This window comes from Triplophysa dalaica, chromosome 19, assembly GCF_015846415.1.
Source record: "Triplophysa dalaica isolate WHDGS20190420 chromosome 19, ASM1584641v1, whole genome shotgun sequence".
Classification (NCBI taxonomy): domain Eukaryota; kingdom Metazoa; phylum Chordata; class Actinopteri; order Cypriniformes; family Nemacheilidae; genus Triplophysa; species Triplophysa dalaica.
Genome location: NC_079560.1, coordinates 1,019,037 through 1,040,335, shown reverse-complemented (window position 1 = coordinate 1,040,335; position 21,299 = coordinate 1,019,037). Strand labels below are relative to the sequence as shown.

Sequence of the window (21,299 nt, the reverse complement as noted above, 5' to 3'; positions counted from 1 at the left end):
CCACCGTAGGTAGGAGTTTAGTGGAGACACCAACATGGTCTTGCCATCAGGGGAGTACTCATGGGAGGACTGAAGGGAGTCCCACAAGGTCGAGGCCCACCTATGGAAGGTTATGGGTCAGACTCCTGCCACAACCTGCCCTTACCCTGCGAAAGAAGGTCCTTCGTCAGGGAAATCGTCCAGGGGGGGTTGTCGTTAAGAGCATTAGCTCTGAGAAACAAGTCCGGTTGGGCCAGTAGGGTCCAACTAATAGCACTTGATGCTCCTCTTCCCTGACCTTGCACAGGACCTGTGCAATGAGGCTCACTGCGGGGAAGGCATACTTCCACTTGTCCCATAGCCAGCTGTGTGCAAGGGCATCCTTGCCAAGGGGGGCCTCGGACAGGGAGTAGCATAGCGGACAATGTGTAGGTTCCAGGGAGGCGAATAGGTCTACCTGTGCCTGCACGAAACTGCACCCAAATGAGCAGTGCTGCTCCCTGGGGCGTCGTCTGATGAGAGAGCGTGTCGGCGTTCTGGTTCAGGTCGCCCGGAATGTGTCTGGCTCGCAGGGACTTCGCCACCTGTTGACTCCACAAAAGGAGACGTTCGACGAGTTGTCTTAACTGTCATGATTGATATACGCCACGGCAGTTGTCCTATCCGACCGGACCAGCACGTGCTTGTCCTGCAAGAGAAGTTGTAGCCTTTTCAGTGCAAGTAGCACAGCCAACACGACACGTCTCAAAACCTGCCCAAGGGGGACACCTGTCCGCAGAAAGGTATGTAAAGACCAGGGGGTTAGTGTATGTTGTTGGCAGACTGGCGTGATGACCATACGCATGCTGCCGGTGTGCCACGCTCCCCAGGCTACCCCAATCTGTAGCCAGTGCTGGAGAAGTCTTGTGCATCAACCTGAGGGGGAACAACCCAGCCGAGGAAGCCATGTGTCCCAGGAGCCTCTGAAATAGTTTCAGGAGGACTGCTGGCTGCTGCTTCAAAAGGTTCTTTGCTTGAAAATGGTCTGCGTGGGGGAGAGGTTGCTCTTTCCCGGTTTTCCTGTAGTCCGAAACAATCTAGGTGCTGGAGCACCAGGTCCCTCTATGTACACAACACATCTCTGTGCCAAGATGAGCCAGTCGTCGAGATAGTTGAGTATACAGTACGCACGCCCTTCTCCCCGGCCTTACTTGGGGATTCTTCATGCCACGCTGGAGAATTTAGCTCTTTTAGAATAAACCCCTCTGGAACTGCCGAGACGCCCAGGCGGTCGCTGCGAAAATGGACAGTCCGCTGCACCACGCTGTAAGAATCAAGCAGTCTTTAGATCAGAAAAAAAGGGGAATGAATGAAGTACGCCGTCTCCCTTTTATACTTGGATATCCGGGGCGGAGTCCAGCATTCAAATTGAATTCACTAATTTCATTGGCCTTTTCAAATCATTCAAAAGATGATAGGTTTTCAAGTCAAACCCCATCTGTCGGTTCGACACAACGTGGAGAGACCAACAGAATGGGAATTCATTTGTTTGTGTAGAATCAGGAGGCGTGTCTGTGAATAAACTCCTCCCACTTACAAATAGAATCAGGAAACTGAGATTGTCACAAACCTGTCACTCAGTTGAATAAGAATACTCAATCATTTGATGATAATGTTTAAAATGAAATGAAAATGTTTTTATGCACAGATCTGGAAGTCCTTGCTGTGGATGTGAAGATATTTTTATTCACAACTGAATGCTGAGAGTTCAAACTGGATTATTACTTTACTGAACTGAAAGTGAAACTGAAGAAGGATTGTGACATTTCACTCAGAGAGAATGGCGTCTAAAAGTTTTTCTGAGGAGGATTTCTCTTGTCCTGTGTGCTGTGAGATTTATAAAGATCCTGTTGTGTTGTCCTGTAGTCACAGTGTCTGTAAAGACTGTATTCACAGATTCTGGGAAAGTAAAGGAGCTCAAGAATGTCCTGTTTGTAGAAGAAAATCTTCAAAAGATTTTCCACCAATAAATCTGGCTTTGAAGAATCTGTGTGAGACTTTCTTACAGGAGAGAAGTGAGAGATCTTCATCAGTCTGTCATCTTCACAATGAGAAACTCAAACTCTTCTGTCTGGATGATCAACAGCCCGTGTGTGTCGTGTGTCGAGACTCCAGAACACACAACAACCATAAATTCTGTCCTGTTGATGAAGCTGTCATCGAGAATAAGGTAAAGATCAATAATATTAAAAATGTTCACATCAATAACAACAATAACTGTTGGTTTTAGATATTCACACACAGATATAAGCTGACTGGAGGGGGCAATCAGATATTCTGTATGGGCCAAAAAAATGTGCATAGTGTTCATATGTTTCTGTGATTAAATAGAGAGATCATTATTTAACTATTTTATTTAAAATAATAAGACGTATTTGATGTTAGATTTTTTTAGTCTTGTGCTGGACATTTTTGGAGATATAAAAAATCTGGGGGGAAATCTCCCCCTAGGAGCCCCCTAGACCTGTTATACATTATAGGTTCATTCAAAAACATGTTAATTCTGTGACATGCAAAATTCAGTTGTTCCTTAGGTGTTACATTTATATATTATAATTTAAAACAATAGAGCTATTAATTTTAAGGGAGTATTTATGAGAAGTGTTACATAAGAGTGTTGCATGAGCAGTACAAAGGTCAAAAAGTTTTATTTCATGTGGACACACTGATAATATATTTACTTTGGATTAACTTTGTCACTTTGACCAAAAACATCTGCCAAATGTAGACATGAATTCTCTCTATTGACATGTTGTTTTCTTTCAGGAGAAACTCAGAAGTGCATTAAAACGCTTAAAGGAGAAACTGAGAATATTGGAGGAGTTTAAACAGAATTTGGATCAAACAGCAGGACATATAAAGGTTTGAACCAATCACAGTGGGCCTCATTTATCAAATGTGGTCATTTTAATATCACTGTCCCTTTACATTTACAAGTTCAGATCAGATCGGTTGAAAAAAATAACTCACTGCTTTGCAGTCATGCGGTTCATGGAGTTCACCCAGGTCTGTCAGCCTGTCTGTGTGAATGGGTTTAAACGGGACAGACAGTAGAAACAACTGTATTTGGGGTCACTTTCACCAAACAAATTATATATCTGGGTGGTTGAGAGACTAGTAGCCCTATGAACTGTATGCAAGAAAATGATGAAAATCGGAACGCTCGTTGAGGCTCTTTAGTCATGTGACCAAGTATGGGGTCTCTAACATTCACTCCATAGACCCAACAAGAGATTGCAACTGTTGAACCCAATAAGTGAATTTACAAAAATTGTACTCGGCACAAGTCATGCACTCGTCACACTCAACGCATTCCACGCCCATTACAATAGCGGCCATCTTGAAAAGTATAGTATTGCGTTTTTTCAATACTAGTCCTAGAAATTGTGACAGATTGTCACGAAAATCGGCTGACATGATCTTAGGACTGAACGGCATATACGTGATGCTCCCGAATTGAGATTTTTGCTGTAACTAAAATGTTACGACGCCGCAAATGTTTCAAAGTTAACCCAAAAATATATTTGAGGCTATAACTCTGGCAATGTTCGATTTATCGATACGACACTTGGTACATGTCAACTACACCTCGGACCTTTGGGGTCAAAAATACCAAAATGGGGAACAGCGGGAACACCTATGGGTCGCTAGATTGCCTCTAGCTTTTGAGATGTTTGTCAGAAACCTGTGATCTCAGTGTCTACGGATTCCTCGAATCATGCCGGATCGGTTGAGTACGATTATGTCACGGTTGAACGATCGGCTCATCCGCCATTTTGAAATCTGTCCAAAATCGCGATATCTTTTGAATCCTGTGATCTATCACCACCAACTTGTAGTCCAAAACGTTCCCTGGAAGTTACAAGACAGCGCCAACTAGCGTTCGTGAGATATTACTCTTTTATATATATATTTTTTACCCTCGAATGTTGCTGGGGGAAGCAAGCCAACGGTGTGGCGCGCCTGATAAATTCGCAAGTCTTGGGTGCAAGAACTCGCTGGTTAGAACCTCGTATTGCGCATTTTCACATTTCAATTCGCAAGTATGTGCACAAATAGTGCAAGTATGTCAAAAAACAAAATGTAATGTCATTTTAGTAATGAAATAAAAGGAATTAAAGAGTGATGTAATTCAAGGGTATTTGAATAATAAGATAAATTGTTTTTGATCTTTCATGTCTTTATTGAGAACAACCAGTAAAATCTCATAGTGCTTGTGGAAAAAGTATGTGAACTCTTGAGTTAATGACTTTAAAAAGGCTAATTGGAGTCAGGTTTTAGCACCTGGAGTCTCATTAAGAAAATAAGTTTGGAGGTGTGGACTACAGCTACTTTGAATGATAAAAATCCCTCAAACTTTTGGTGTTTGCTCTGCAGAAGAAGAATATGCATATGTGAGCCTTGCCTCGCCAAAAAGAGCTTTCAGAGGATATACGATCAAGAATTGTTGATTTACATGAAGCTGGCAAGGGTTACAAAGTTATTTCAAAGACTTTAGAAATTCACCGGTCTACAGTTAGGCAAACAATCTACAAATGGAGACACTTTGGGACTGTTGCTACTCTTACAAGAAGTGGGCGCCCAGTCAAAATGACACCAAGAGCACAACGAAGACTCAACAATTAGGTTAAGAAACAACACCCAATGACAGCCAAAGATTTGAAGGCATCATTGGAACTTGCTTACATCTCTGTTCATGAGTCTACAATATGTAAAACACTGAACAAGCAGGGTATCCACAGCAGGACACCTCGAAGGAAGCCACTGCTTACTAAAAAGAACCTGAAGTTTGCAAAAGAGCACATTGACACTACACAGTGGTATTGGCAAAATCTTTTGTTGACTGATGAAACTAAGATTGAACTATTAGGACAAAACGCACAGCACTACATCTGGCATAGAAAAGGAACGGCGTATCATCTTGAAAATATCATCCCAACTGTAAAGTATGGTGGAGGAAACGTCATGATTTGGCCCTGCTTTGCTGCATCAGGGGCTGGCCAGCTTGGAATCATTGAGGGGAAGATGAATTCCCAAGTATATCAGACAATTCTTAAGGATAATGTGAGAATGTCTGTACGTCAAGTGAAACTGTGTAGAAGGTGGGTGATGAAACAGGACAACCACCCAAAACACCGGAGCAAGGCCACAACAGAATGGCTTCAGAAAAAATAATCAGACTTTTGGAGTAGCCAAGTCATAGCCCAGATAATAACCATAATAACCCAATAGAGATGCTATGGATTGACTTGAAGAGGGCCATACACGTGAGACGTCCAATGAATATGACCGACCTAAAGTGGTTCTGCCAGGAAGAGTGGGCTAAAATTCCTCCTCAACATTGTGCAGGTCTAATCCACAGATACAGGAAGCTTGAGGTTTGTTTGAAGTTATTGCTGCCAAGGGGGGGTTAACCAGTTATTAAATTTAAGGGTTCACTTACTTTTTCCACTGCCATTTTGAATGTTTAATCATGAAATTCCAAAAGGTTCACATACATTTTCTTGCCACTGTAAATATATTCAAAAGGATCTGTTCCTCCAATATGCTTTATTTTTGCTAATTTTGTTCTACTGTCTTATTTCGTGTCGTGGGTATGCTGGGGGAAGTGTGGGCTGGGTGTGGTGGGTACGCTGGGTAAAGCGGCACAAAGTGAGGGCTTGCCCCCGGTAGTGCTGCTTGCAGCTCTTGTTCTAACTGTGCTTACAGTTACTAATAATATTATAGCAATAAATTTTGACTTTTTGCCAGAAATTATACATTGTAATATTTATCTTGAATTTGGTTTGTTTGTTTCTCTTTTTCTGTCAGTGCATCTCACATCAGTTTAAATTATTAAGAGTTTATGCAGCCAAGTGAAAGAGAGTCTTCAACCATTTAAGCTCTTGTTAAATTTTGGCAACGTGAAATGGGTGCAAAACCCAAATATGTTGTCATATTTGTAGAATTATTATCCAGTTTCGGTTGTAACTTTGTAAATGAAGGTTTTAACAACACAATTGTTCTGTGTATTTAGTTGTTCTATCTGTCTGTGTGAAATGTGTTTTGTATCATTGTTAACAACGCAAGGTTGTGGGTTCAAACACAGGGGTTTGCAAATGCCTATGTATAAATGTATAGGATAATGCAATATAAGTTGCTTTGGACAAAAGCGTCTGCCAAATGCCTAAATGTAAATTTATCAGATTCAGAGTCGCCGCACAGAGACGCAGATTCATGAAGAGTTTGAGGAACTTCACCAGCTTCTACATGATGAAGAATCAGCCAGAATAAGAGCACTGAGAGAGGAAGAGGAGCAGAAGAGTCAGATGATGAAGGAGAAGATTGAGAAGATCAACAGAGACATTTCATCTCTTCCACACACGATCAGAGGTGTAGAGGAGCAGATGACAGCTGAAGATGTTTCATTCCTACAGGTGCTTCAATCTTCACTCCAATATATGAGGTTCATTTTCAATCATGTCAATCATGTCAATCATGTCAATCATGTCAATCATGTCTATCATGTGTTTGTGTCTCAACAGAACTTGAAGAGCACACTGAAGAGGTTTGTGTTGTGTTTGCTGTGATTGTGAATGTAAAGTCTGGGCAGAATGTCAGAATGACTCCTGAATGTTCTTCCAGAGTTCAGTGTGGAGCGTCAGATCCAGAGAACATCTCAGGAATGATGATCAATGTAGCAAAACATCTCAGCAACCTGAAGTTTACTGTCATAAACAAGATGAAGGACAATGTTCAATACAGTGAGTACACAACATACAACACAACACTCTTCTCACTTCTGTGCTTCCTCTTTCCAGATCTGATGAGAAAGTTACTCTAACAAATGTTCCATCCTTTTGAAATAGAGATATTCGTCAAAGAACTGTCACAGTTCAGAAAAGAAGTTGCTCTGGTGAAAAAGTAAATCTGATTGAATCAATCATGTGTTGTCTTTCAGGAGATTCATCTTAATGACTTTGAATTAGAACAGAATCTTAATTTGAGATTCAGAATTAAACATTTAGATGCTGTCTGCATATCTGCTGATATAATGAAATACTTTGGTCACAATCAGGCCCTTTCATTTAGATGTGCCCCGAAAATGAAGATATGAAGTCATGTCGTGGTAGATAAGAATAAGAATATGATGTAAGACAAAGATCAGATGGCTCGTGCCCACTAATCCAGAACAAGATATAAAGTGAACAACAAATAAGACAATTGACACACACCTGGGGCCTAATTTAGAAAATGTTGTGTAAAAAAACATCCTAAATTAGATTTTACAATCATTTTGTGTGTATTTGATTCATAGAACTAAAGTACACAGAGAATGTGTCTACACCTCTATTTCAGATGTGAACTCTATAAATCTCAAATTATCTTGAAATTGCGCAGCTGAACAGTTGGAACATGAGTAACTAGGCACGGAGTGGACCCAAGTGCAATACAACATTAAATGAAATAATACAGGACAAAACACTGAATAAACATAAAACAAAGACCGACACCCTACAGTAGTGTAACAAAAGACACACGAAACACCTGGAGAAACGAATTAACAAGAGAAGCTATAAAGGACTATGAACATAACATGCAACAGGACACAACATACAATTCCAAACAGACAACAGTTTCAGATCTCTGCCTTTTAACAATGTTTAATTGTGTGTTTATTGTGCTGTTTAATTGTTAATGTTTAATGTTATTTGATATTTGAACAAACTGTTGTCAGTAAATGACAAACATTTAAATCTACAGCAAGTGACAGGCAAACTGCTGCCAGTAATACTGTCATTTCTACACAATTGTTTAACAGTGTGTAGAGTGTACGGACGTAAAAATCCCCCGGAACCTTCATATTTATAAAAACGTCTTAAATGTGGAAAAGTGCTTATAGTGCCACATCAGGGTCTGAGCGGATGTTCACACTTTTTTTTCCTCTCGTCTGCAGTCCCGTCGCTTGTCCTCTTATGCTCCCGATTTCCTCTGTGAGATATGCGAGACCGTTATGCGTTCAGCTGATTCCAACTATCACTCAAGCCACCGGCCCCGCCTCACAGCTCTCGTCCCGCCTGCCTCACCACAAGGAGGATTTGTGTTTCCCAGAATGCTTTGCGCGATGCTGTTACAGTTATTTTTGTAAAGATAATGATGTGTAAATGTTTAATGTTAATTGATCTTTGAACAAACTTTTGCAAGTAAATTACTGACAAACAGCTGCCTAGAGTTTCTACGGAAATGTTTACAGTGATGAAGTCTGTGCGTATGCATGCTTTATTAGTGATGGGAAGTTCAGTTCCTTTTTTTTTGCGATCCGGATTTTTCGTTTCCTTGTACCGGTTCAAAGCAATCATAACTTTCGTCAGTTAAAAACATCGAGATCGTAATCTGGCACGTTTCTTACATTTACGTTTTGCAACTAAAGCACCTAAGCTTTAAAGATGTGAAGTAAATAAAAAATCTTCATCAGCGTTGTACAAAACATGCATAATCCAGTATGATGTATTTGTTACGAAATAAACTCATTAATTCCACTTAAGTCTTTGGTTCATGTGCGATCATCGTCTTATTAGTACAACATCAGTTCTACAGAATACTGTTCTTTAGCTTCACGGTGAATCACGCATGCTCAGTATAGTCAGCTCATCGCTTCTCACATCAGACGTGTCCTAAAGAAATAGTCCTGGGTTCAGTGTACTGATGATCTGAAGGCTGTTGGAACCGGTTCTTTACTCGAGATCGAGTTTATTTCTCACAAGTTCTCTCTTCACAGCACATCCTTTCAGTGTACTGTTTGAGGAACTGAATAACTTCAGGATATAGTTTTTTTTATGCAGTTGTGTTCAAAATTATTCAACCCCCACTGAAATTGATTGTTTTGGTCGGTTTGACATTGATTATGATCTTCCAGTCATCCTGCTTACAATTAAATCAAAGAGGCACGTGTAGGTCAGACAAATATAACATAACATTTATAATGAAATAACCACAAATATCTTTTCTGAGCTCACATCATTATCAGTTTTACTCAACCCCCAAGTGACATTCAATCTTAGTACTTAGTTCAACATCCTTTTACAGTTATAACAGCTTTTAAACGTGAAGCATAGCTTGACACAAGTGTCTTGCAGCGATCTACGGGTATCTTCGCCCATTCTTCATGGGCAAAAGCCTCCAGTTCAGTCACATTCTTAGGCTTGCGCACTGCAACTGCTTTCTTTAAGTCCCACCAGAGGTTCTCAATCGGATTTAAGTCTGGTGACTGCGATGGCCACTTCAAAATGTTCCAGCCTTTAATCTGCAACCATGCTCTGGTGGACTTGGAGGTATACTTGGGATCATTGTCCTGTTGAAAGGTCCAACGTCTTCCAAGCCTCAGGTTTGTGACGGACTGCATCACATTGTAATCCAATATCTCCTGGTACTGAAGAGAATTCATGGTACCTTGCACACGCTGAAGCTTCCCAGTACCTGCAGAAGCAAAACAGCCCCAAAGCATGATAGACCCCCCGCCATGCTTCACAGTAGGCAAGGTGTTCTTTTCTTCATAGGCCTCCTCCAAACATAGCGTTGATCCATGGGCCCAAACAGTTCTAATTTTGTTTCATCAGTCCACAGAACACTATCCCAAATCTTTTGTGGTTTGTCCACATGACTTTTGGCATACTGCAGTCGACTCTTCTTATTCTTTGGGGACAGCAAGGGGGTGCGCCTGGGAGTTCTGGCATGGAGGCCTTCATTACGCAGGGTGCGCCCAATTGTCTGAGCATCTTTGCAATCTTCTTATAGCCATTGCCCTTCCTGTGAAGAGTAATGACCTGTTCTCTTGTCTTCCTGGACCATTCTCTTGACCTCACCATGTTTGTAACCACACCAGTAAATGTCTAGAAGGAGCTGAGTATCACAGTCATTTTAATGCTGCCTAATTGGTGCTTATTAGGCTTTATTGCTGCTCCCTGATATCCACAGGTGTTTTCAATACCTGATTGAAAACACTTCATTGAACCTCTGTTCTTCAGAGTGGTAGTCTTTAAGGGGTTGAATAATTATGTCAATGAAGAATTCACAAAAGAAACATTTACTACTGTATTACAAAACTAATTGATGTCATTTTAGTTGCATATGGTTCTTTAAGAAGTCCTTGTAGGATTTCATTCTGAATACAATTACAAATGTACACTAAATTCCCTAAAACCATTTACAGCATTGGGGGTTGAAAAATTTTGAACACAAGTGTATGAGGGACTGTGGTACACTTCAGAACGTGAGTAGCTATAGTAACTTGTGGATAAACATTCGCACTGTTTGTGTTATACATATTTGGTGTTAAATAAATGAAAGGCACAAGTTGAGTTTAAAGTAACACAAAATGTTTTGTTCCAGAAGTAACAGAGATGTGTTCAGTTAAAGACAACACATTTTATTAACCTTTATAACATAATTGTTTTTAGAGTTTCTATTTAAGATCAATATCAGTAAAGAGGTTTTCCCAACTTCTCTAGAGAAAAATTTAAATTGTGAGATGGATATAGATCCGGCTGTTGACTCGACTAAAGATGTCAAAGAAAAAGTGTTCAAACAAGCACGAAAAACACGATTTTTGGAATGTTCCCAGAGTGAATGGAAATATAATCAGATCAAATGAGTTTTAAAAATTGACGAACTAGTCAGAGAGGAGTTCAGGTGGATGTTTTGTTTTCGAGATCTGAAATGTATTGTAGAAGAAAATATATATTTTATATATATATATATCTTTATGATCCAGATACATTTATTCCATATTACATCTTTAACTGTAAACAGAACCAAATATTGTGTAAAGAGAAAAGAAATATATACAGTATAAAGTTATGTAACAGACAGAACCTGATGTTCTTGTGTAAACACATACCTTGACTTAAGAGGTCTAAAGAAAGACACAAAGTAAGGTAAAACATCTTTCTACAGTATAATACTCTTACCACAATTTGGCTTAATCATAATACTCAAAGTAGTAAGTTCAAATTTGTAAATTCACACTTGACTTCTTTTTTGAAGCTGCCAGCAGTTGTTTTACATTTTAATCCTATGGATTAAACCGCCACCTCCGGCTTCTTTTTCTACAGCTTCGAGCGCCTTTTTAAATTGAAAAAAGTTCCACTTTGCTGAAGGAAACGCCCTACATCAAGCATCTTTTCTGACAGCTGACCAATGACAAGCGAGTAGCGAGACCTGTCGTTTCCATAACAACATGCGAGAAGGTGATTGGTCGTGCAGGATTCTTCTCTAAACAATAAAATGGCGGTCGAACCGCTGCATTTAACATATTTTTACATAAATTCATTTTTATTTTTCACCTTTAATTAACTTTCGATTGGATTTCTAGCGATAAATTAGTACTGTAGTTTTAAAATATGTGATTGGTTTTTGCAAAAACAAAGGTTCATAATTCAAATAGACTTCCGTTACTCTTCCTATATGAGTCCTGTGTGCTTGAGCTGCCTTCATGCACAAATGCTGCCAGGTTTTTTTTTTACAAAAAAATCGCTCTTGTCAACTTTTTCTTTTAAAAAAATACGTCAAGTGTGTTTATGTTTTTAAAAAATTGCCAATTCAAAATGTTTCTTTATGCTAAACTTTAAGTGATACGTTTTTTTATATCTTCACTGATAAAAGTCAGTCTTCAAATACTATCTAACTATACACTACTTCTATCGTGTCAACAGTAGAATACTGTAAATTCCCATAATACAGTGTATTACTGAAAATTACAATATCACGTCAGAAAAATACCAACAATGTGATGCATATTACAGTAATTAACAACAGCAAATGATTATAGTATTTTACTGGCCATTTTGTGGTAACTAACTGTAAAAACTACAGCAAAGTCTAACAGTGTGGTTTACATCAACTCCACTTCTACTTCTAATTTCTTTTGTTCTTATTTTTTATATATAAACTCACATTTTTATTCCATTTTATTGCAGTTTTATTGTTTCTTACAATCTAAAGTTGCATTTGTGATGTTAAATCATTTGCATTTTAAAGATATGTCATATATCTTTTTGTCAACCATTTTATGTAAAGCACTGTGAATTGCCCTTGTGTATAAAATGTGCTATATAAATAAACTTGCCTTGCTTTTTTACATGAAACACATGTGATAATGAATAATTGCTGCAGATTGAATAACAAAATTATCGTAAGGTTCCTGAGATACTGGAGATGTTCTTGAACTTAAATATTTGGGGAGAATTTAAGAAGGGCTGTCTTTACAAAGCTGTAAAACCTCTCTTTGCTCGTCTGCTCATGTTGATGACATTATTAGTTTAGTTAAGAAGCAAAATCATGTGGACAAACTATTAACTAGAATACTTGAACTATTATAAAGTTTGAGCATCATTTTCTCAGCTAAAATAAATGAGAATAAAAGTGCAGTAATGTGAGGTGATTGTAAAGAGCAAACAAGAAATTTTCCAGATGAGTTATTTTATACAATTTATACAACGCTCACCAGTTCAGAAAATATGCTCGTTTCATAGAAGAGTATTTTAAACTTTTCTCTCTCTGTCTCACTCTCTCTCTGTCTCTCTCTCTCTCTCTCTCTGTCTCACTCTCTCTCTCTCTCTTCAGCTCCAGTGACTTTAGATCCAAACACATCTCACTGTAATCTCCTCGTGTCTGATGATCTGATCAGTGTGAGACTCAGTGAAGATGCAGCAGATCTGATTCCTGACAATCCAGAGAGATTTGATGAGTCTACGTGTGTTTTGGGTGCAGAGAGTTTTAGTTCAGGGATTCACTGCTGGGATGTTCAGGTTGGAGATAACACATGCTGGTGTCTGGGTGTGATGACAGAATCTGCTCAGAGGAAGAAGAGTGTATTCTCCAGGATTGGAGTCTGGACTGTGAGGTATTACTCTGGTGAATATGCTGCAGTCATTACACCACAGAAAACAGGTCTTGGACTCTCAGTGAAAGAGAAAGTTGAGAGAATCAGAGTTGAGCTGGATTGTGACGGAGGAAAACTGTCATTCTCTGATCCTCTCACTAACACACACATACACACTTTCACACACAAGTTTACTGAAGGACTTTATCCATTGTTTGCTGTTAACTCTAACATTTCTCCTCTGATGATCTTACCTGTAAAAGTGTGTGGGGGGGGGGTTAGATTGTTAGTGTAACAGATTCATTGTTATTATTTAGGTTTACATTTACATTTATGCATTTGGCGGAAGCGAATTAAATTGCATTATCCTATACATTTTTTTTAAGTACATGAAAACCCTGTGATCAAACCCACAACCTTGCATTATTAACGCAATGCTCTTACCACTGATCTACAGGAAAGCTGTTTAGGTTTAGTTTTCTTTATGCAGTTTTTAAAACTCTTGATTTTGGTTTAAAGATGTTCTTGACTTTATAAAATTAGGCCTTATCATTCACCCATCTGTACACTACAGTATAACCATACACATGAAGACACAGAAAGGTGTGACATAAGTGCTTGTTCAATATGATAAGTTATTTAAGTTATTTTCTCTTTGTTGCCACATTTTTGTAGCACAACTTTAAACCCATGATATATTTTGCAGACATAAATAAAACGTAATCTTTACAATTCATTCTTGATTTGATGAATATCTGTAATTGTCTACCAAATCTGCAGTTAGCAATAATCTACTCTGATGATCAATGTGACAGATTTGAAAAGTGTATTGTGTTCATATGAGGCTGTTAATATGAACTCTACCAGATTAGGTCTCTGAGGATTACAGCAGTCATAACAGCAGCATTTCATTCATCTGCAACATGTAGAGAAAATCACCTGATGATCGCGTTCAATTGAGTCATAAAAGATGTAAATCAGGGGTGTCCAATGTCGGCCCTGGCGGGCCACAGTCCTTCAGAGTTTAGCTCCAACTTGGCTCATCCCACCTGTTTGGAAGTTTCTAATCTGCTTTGTGAGACCTTGATTAGATGTTCAGGTGTATTTTGAATAGGGTTGAAGCTAAACTTTACAGGACACCAGCCCTCCAAGACTGACTTTGGACACCCCTGATGTAAATGTTCATTACAGCTGTTAACCGAGATGATTATGAGAGATACACTGGTTGTCACAGTTCACCAAGGATAAAACAAGGAGGAGGTTAGTAAAGTGAATATCTCTTTATTTATGCAAGTACATCAGATCGTTATGATGATAACTCCTGAACAACACGGAGATAAATATAAGAGATGGCAGGGTCAAAGTCTTATCTGAAGTGTCCACACATCATCCACATTATCCATTCATGAGATGTACAGTCCACCGGGTTTCTAAAGGAATCCTCGAACGGTAGTTAGCTCAAGATCAGTAGCTGAACGAGTATGGGAAGTGTGTTTATATAGTGCTCTGGTGATTGAGGGCAGGTGTTCAGTATTCTGGTGATTGGGGTTGAAGGTGAGTAGCTGGTGAATCCCTGACATTACCCCCTCCCCTACAGGCGTCTCTCGAAGTCCGAGAATGACGTGAGGTCTGCCTCGGCCTCTGGGAGCGGGATTGTAGACCGGAGTGTCCCGGAGATTTTCTGACGGCAGATCGCCCTCTGTAGATGGACATGAGCTGGATTCCATACCCTCTCATTCTCTCGAAACCAGTGATCCACAGATGGTACTCGGACACTTCCCTTGTCCATGGGAATATTGATGGTTGGTGGTTGAGTATGCCCTGGAAGGGTGTGAGTCTGGTAGACTCCTGTCGGAGAGAATTTTGTGCATACTCAGCCCAAGGAAGGTATTGGTTCCAGCTGTTCTGATGGTCATGACAGTAGGCCCTGAGGTAGTGCCCCACTTCTAGAATTTTTCGTTCTGTCTGGCCGTTCGTATGTGGGTGGAATCCAGATGACAGACTTACTGACACTCCCATTTGTTTGAAGAATTCACGCATAACCCTGGAAATGAACTGTGGTCCTCGGTGCAGTATCTAGGGCTGTATGTAGACCTTTCAGCGGGATAAGTTTGTAGTAGAATCTGTCTACTACTACGAGGATAGTGATGAAGCCATTGGAAGAAGGAAAGTCCTCTCCGAGATGGGACCAGTGCCTGCGTGGAATAGGTATTGGTATCAGTTTGCCCTCAGGGAGACAACGAGGAGTAGAGATCATGGCACAGACTGAGCATCCACTAACAAATCGGGCAATATCTTGGGCCATGTTGGGCCAGCAATACCTTCCCTCGTGGTGTTAGAGGGTTTGTTGCCTGCCTGGGTGACCAGATCCTGGAGATGTTTGAATCGAGTCCTCCCAGCGGAGCAGGTTCCTCTTCTGTGGCGGTTCGGATGTCATCGTAGAGGGACCAGATTATGATACAAACAAAAAGATCCCAGGATTGCCATGCGTTGGGAGGATTTGGGACGTGAAGGTAGGCAGTGCTGGATGCAGTAGTCACTCCACTGGTCAATTTCTCCCGTACTCCACCGAATGTTAGGTTGGTGTTTCACCAACCAGGAACGTCCCAGGACAACATCTACCACCGATTCGACTAGTACTAGAAAGGAGTAAGTTTCTTCATGAAGGCAGCCGATACGAAGGGTCAATTCTGGACTCTCCCAGTGTAGTCCGTTGGCTAGAGGTTTTCCCTGAATTGTTGTGATTTGATAGTGTGTGGTACTGTTCTTTCGTGGAATATTGTAAATGGTTAATAGGTGAGATGAAATAAAATTTCCTGAAGAACCAGAATCGACAAGGATTCTCACTGAGAAAAATTGAGAGGTGTAAATGAACAGAGCATCATGATATCGTGGATTGTTAATCATAGAGTTGACATAGATGGCACTCACCGCCGGGCGTGGAGGACGAACAGGGCAGGTTTGTAGTTGTTGATCATATTCTTCACAGTATAGGCACAGCTTTTATTGAAGGCGGCGTTGGTGTTCCATGGTGGTGAGATGAAATCGATCCATTTGCATGGCTTCTGGTGCTGGGAAATCACTGGCAGGCAAGTTGTCAATGAGAGATTCTTTCTTTGGGATGACCTCGGATAGATGTTGTGAGGTGTGTTGTGCCTTTAGCATGAAACCTTCTAGGCCTACGGAGTCATCAAGTATAGCCTGTTGTTGTTGAAGTTTGGGATTAAGTCCCCGGCGATATGCAGTGAGTAGAGCAATCTCGTTCCAGCCGCTGGGTCCGCGGGTGGAATCTTAAGGTGTGGTTTGAATAAACTCCTCCCACTTTCACACTAAGATATTTAACATTTTTGATGGACAATTTTGGGAGTTTGTACTGTGGATGTGAAAATATTTTTATTTCAACAGCTCAACCAATGTTATTCTTTTAGTGAACAGATTCTCACTGTGTTCTCCTCGTGTCTGATGATCTGATCAGTGTGTTTACTGTCACACACAAGTTTACTGAAGGACTTTATCCATGGGTCAGTGTTAAATGTAACATTTCTCCTCTGATGATCTTATCAGTTAAATCACAAGTATCAATAAACTATGTTTGATTCATAGTTCGTCCAATAACTATGTACAGTAAAAAGGATTCTTCTGAAAAACTGAATGCTATATGTTTTGTTTTGTAATATTGAGGGGGCAGTTTCACAATCAAGCGTTTGTTGTTTTTTGTCATTTGCAGTTTCTGTTTATGTTCTCCTCAACATTTTAATGCTTTTATTTGATAATACTCTACCAAGCAGATAACGTTGAATCTCCTAATGTTTGTTTTCTTTGTTTAAGGACAATTGCAATACAATTTTAAAACTTATATTATTTCTATTTCATGGTACTTTTTATTTTACAGCCTTAACGAGACGTTATCTTTAAAAAGTATTTTGAAATCGACCAAAAGTTGTTTTATATAATGGTCTGTAATTGGTAATCTGTGTGAGATGGTGGTCTAGTGGGTTAAACCACTGAACTGGTAAATCAAAGGTTGCTGGTTCCATCCCAGCAGCCACCACCAGTGTGTCCTTGAGCAAGACACTTTACTCCATGTTGCTCCAGGGGGATTGTCCCTGTAATAAGTGCACTGTAAGTCGCTTTGGATAAAAGTGTCTGCAAAATGTAAATGTAATCTTATTTATTATTAGTAATATAGAGCATGAATGTATTCTAACGTAATCACATATATAATTTAAAGGCATAACATTTAACACCTTGAACCGTTACATGTATCAGTTATATTTATTTGTTCAGCTTTATTAACGTACTACACTGTACCTGACACATAATAATAATAGACATTTTAATGGTTCTCCGATGTGCTATTAATATTCTCAAGAAAGTTGTTGAAGTCTCTTTTAGTTCCTGAAGAACTTTAAAGACTTTCACGTGTTCCTCTGGTAATCTCACCACACTGAACAACAGCAGAGATGAGACACCGGTGTAATTAACACTGGATCATATTCTACTCTGATGATTAATGTAAACAGAAACGAAACGCGTCTGATTGGAGTTATGTATAAACGAGGGTCGGGGTCAGCTGCAGATGGGCGGGTCAGCCACAAGTGGGTTGGCCAACCTCCAGAGGTTTGATTGGTTAATTCAATGTTGTGTGTTGTAGTATTGGTTCAATATTGGTTCATGATCCACAGTTTGTGTAGTATCTTGGGATACTAACAAAATGGAGACCCGAGAAGGCCAAAATTCTCGATGGTCACTTTATTGAGTACCCATTACAGCTACAGAAATGCACATTTTTCTTTTTTTAACAGCCTTTTTCAACGCCCCATACATCATTTTTACTGCCCCCTGCTGGATAAACTCAATGTCCACACACAACAGTTGTTTTATCAAAGGTATAAAACACAATCAAAGGGGGACAACGGACATCACAAATATTCTGCGAAGCCATAAAAATAAAAAAAAGTATGGATGGAGGAAGATTTGTGTTTTTGTATAAAAATAACCCCTCCCCAAACCAAAGCCTCGACCTAACTCACGTGGAAGTGCAACGTATGATTGTGAATGATCATTTTAATAATTGGTAACATAAATAGAAACCTCCGTGGATTAGAGAATGTGTGGTTTCTGAAATTAAAATACAAGAAAATGCATAATTGTTTTATAATGTAAAGACATTTGCGTTGCTGGGTGTTTATTTGTTAAAGCTTTTATTATGCCATACTGGCCGTATCTTTACGTAAGATTAAATTTCCGTTGGACTAAAAAGTGCTTTGCTCATAAAAATCGTTCCGTTTCGTTTTCGCTTTATTGTATATTCATTTGATGCATTTTGTCAAATTGTCAAACAAAAAATTGTAACTTCGACGAAAATGTCATTTAGTGCGCGTGAAAATCCAGCCTACTTGATGCATAAGCTCCTCCCATTTGCAGTTTGTGGCGTTAACTCCTCCCACCTGCAGTTTTTTTTATTTAAACAGCATTAATTTGCAAACTCAAATGGGGAACACAAATATATATATAAAAAAATACACACATTACCATAATTCAATTCTAAGCATACATAAGTATGCATGTGTATATATAAATCTACACACAATAAAACAACAAACAAACAAAATACTTTTGAACATTTACAAAGCAACTAACTAAATAAGAATATATACAATTAATATTATTCTTAGAAAAGTAAAGAGACTCATACATGGTTTTCTAGTATTCACCAAGGGGTTGATTATCTCTGGATTCCCACCTGCAGTTCTCCGGCCTGAAGCGATCCCGCGTGATTCTCCCCAAACCAGTTAAACGCGAATTCAGATTAAAGTTCTGTTATCGAGGCTTTGTAATAATTTAGCATATTTTAGTATTTTTACGATTTTATCTATCCTATTTTTTTGTCACAGCACAGGATTGTAAACGTTTTATATAGTACACAATCTCATATGTATAATAACAAATTACATTTTGCTAAAACAACTGCAATTTTAGTCACGCATATGTGACTTCGTAACATATAAATCAACTAAAAATCAATTATTATAATAATATAATAATTAATGATTATATAAAAGCCTTTATTGACACAAAAAACAACGCATAACAACCTCGATAGTTAAACATTAAACATATGTTCATTTTAACTACATTAACAGTGTCTTAAAATGAGTTATAATGAGCTTCCTGTGGAACGCAAACCCCGGTGGTGACGTCACCGCGTGACGCAATGACGCAGAGCGTGTGTCCTGTCAGCTGATCACTGAGCCGCTGCGGAATCAACGCGCGTCGCTGCTGCGATATTTTAATTAAAACAGCGACTGAATGAACATGAAACAGTAAAAACACGTTAAGGTAAGTAAAGCACACAAACACACCGACACACAATCCAACACGAGTGGACATAGACTCGCGCGCGCTGTCTGATGATGATGATAATGAAGATGATGAAGAGAAATGAACGGGCCTGAGGTCAATACACACATTATATACACACTGACATCATACACACAACAACACCATTCAGACATACACAATACACACAAACACTTTCAACGTATACAACCGAAACAGCACAACCACAATAATATATACACACAGTGGCATCATACACGCTTATTAAGTTGAAAACGAACACACAAACACACTATATTACTTATTATTGACAACATGGACAATCCCCCACACAATATACACTGGATATCATGAGGTTTGTGTGATGATGAAAGTCACTGAACACTGTTTGTTGTGGTGTCATCTCAGTGTTAACCTGCCGGTGTCTGTGTTGTTTTAACATCAGTGTGTTAAATATAATCTCTTCATGAGAACTGTATGTGATGTTTGTCCCTTCAGAGTTTGTTAGTTAAATATTGTGTTATATGAATATATGTTGTGTTTTATGAAAGTGAGTGACGAGATGTGAAGAGTCGAGCTGATGTATTGGGCTGATGTTTATGTTGAGTTGCAGAATGATTTTAGGGAACTGATTTGAGATCAGTGGTTGCGCACATGTGCTGTGTCTGTGTCTGTGTGTGTGTGTGTGTATGTTTGGAAGAACAATCATTGATTTCTGTGAAAGGCTTTGATCAGTCTGCTGTCATGTTGGGAGAGTTTCACACAGACACACAGAGAGAGAGACACGGCAGCATTGGGAACATATCATATTTTTTGTAAATCTGCAGAAGAATCATTTCAGAATGAAGTTGATTCATTTGGTGAAGATTAAACGTGTGTTTCGCAGGTTCAGGTTTTCTCAGAAGAGACGTAAACATTTCAGGTAAAGTGAGTCTTTTTGTGTGGATATGAAAATTTTCGTTTTCATAACTGCGTTAGTTTTTGTGCATTCTGAATTTGTAATGTATTGTGTTTTTAGATGTATTTTCAATGATCTATATTAGATATTTTAAAGTAAGTTAAAATCAGTTTGTGCCAGAATTTGGTTGTGTTGAATGGTCACTTGTGTAACTCTCTCTGGGACTCTTTAAAATACCCAATAAATGTTTTTATATCTGTATCGCTGAACAAATCCTGCTTTGTTGTCATATTATGTATGTTGAAACATTGAAGGGCTCTGTTGTTGGATTTTATTGGACCGGCGCACACAGATAGATTGCGTCGGAGTACTATTGAACGCTTCTATGTTATGTAACTCTTGAATTCTGATGGCTTTTTTCATTTTCATTTAAAGCAACATAGAGATCACATACAGTGTTGTGTTAAGTCAAGTATGACGCATATTGGCTCTCCGAGTCATACTGAAGTGAATAACATTTGTAAGTTCTGATCAAAGTGTCTGCTGTAAGAATTAATGTTAAAAGATTTTGATCAGTTAGTCTTTACTGTAGATCATTACTTTATTTTCAATTTCCTGACAGATGTTTGGCCTTTAATAGTACTAATGTACGGCTTCACTATAAACTTAAATCCGCCAAAAGCTGCAATTCATAATAAAATTCATATTGTGTAAGTAGGATGCATACTACAGAAATAAATTAGTGTGTCATACTAAACACAGCCTGTGAATCAAGTGTAACACACTGTTTGATTGATTTCTCTCTCTCTCTTCAGTATCACAGAGAACATGTCAGGAAACAGTCTGGTGTTACCCATAGTTCTGTGGGGCCGAAATGCTCCCACTCACTGTATCTCCAGTCTGCTGGTGATGGACGATCTGAGCACCATCATCACCGGCTGCCATGACGGACAGATCTGCATCTGGGACATGACCCCGGAGCTGGAGGTCAGAGGTCACACTCACTGTCCTCTTCTGCATGAGCGTTCATGAATGTTTAGTGACACTTTTTGTGTGTGACTGTGTGTTTAGATTAATCCACGCGCTCTCCTGTTCGGACACACGGCGTCCGTCACCTGCCTCTCTAAAGCCAGCGCCAGCAGTGATAAACAATACCTCGTCAGCACCTCCGAGAACGGGTGA

The 21,299-nt window shown here is 39.2% G+C and overlaps 2 protein-coding genes across 2 annotated transcripts in view; both read left to right on the top strand.

Moving 5' to 3' along the window:
- Positions 1-1,604: 1,604 nt before the first annotated feature.
- LOC130407769 (E3 ubiquitin-protein ligase TRIM39-like) lies at positions 1,605-13,613 on the top strand. The gene is made up of 6 exons (XM_056730985.1): positions 1,605-2,188; positions 2,785-2,880; positions 6,204-6,434; positions 6,543-6,565; positions 6,643-6,761; positions 12,619-13,613. Exons 1-6 carry the CDS (start codon positions 1,799-1,801, stop codon positions 13,170-13,172), a joined length of 1,413 nt encoding a protein of 470 aa, XP_056586963.1. The 5' UTR covers positions 1,605-1,798; the 3' UTR covers positions 13,173-13,613.
- Positions 13,614-20,061: 6,448 nt separating this feature from the next.
- The window catches only part of LOC130407602 (WD repeat-containing protein 7), a 63,634-nt gene continuing 62,396 nt past the window's right edge, over positions 20,062-21,299 (top strand). The window contains 3 exon segments of the mRNA XM_056730649.1: positions 20,062-20,141; positions 20,933-21,104; positions 21,189-21,295. Of these exon segments, the coding sequence (XP_056586627.1) occupies positions 20,062-20,141; positions 20,933-21,104; positions 21,189-21,295 (359 nt within the window).

What these genes read in the sequence shown, in the direction of transcription:
- LOC130407769 (XM_056730985.1), top strand. Translation starts at nt 1,799, where the DNA reads ATGGCGTCTAAAAGTTTTTCTGAGGAGGATTTCTCTTGTCCTGTGTGC. An exon ending in AAGCTGTCATCGAGAATAAG is followed by an intron (nt 2,189 to 2,784) that starts GTAAAGATCAAT and finishes GTTTTCTTTCAG; the next exon opens with GAGAAACTCAGAAGTGCATT. An exon ending in TTGAAGAGCACACTGAAGAG is followed by an intron (nt 6,566 to 6,642) that starts GTTTGTGTTGTG and finishes ATGTTCTTCCAG; the next exon opens with AGTTCAGTGTGGAGCGTCAG.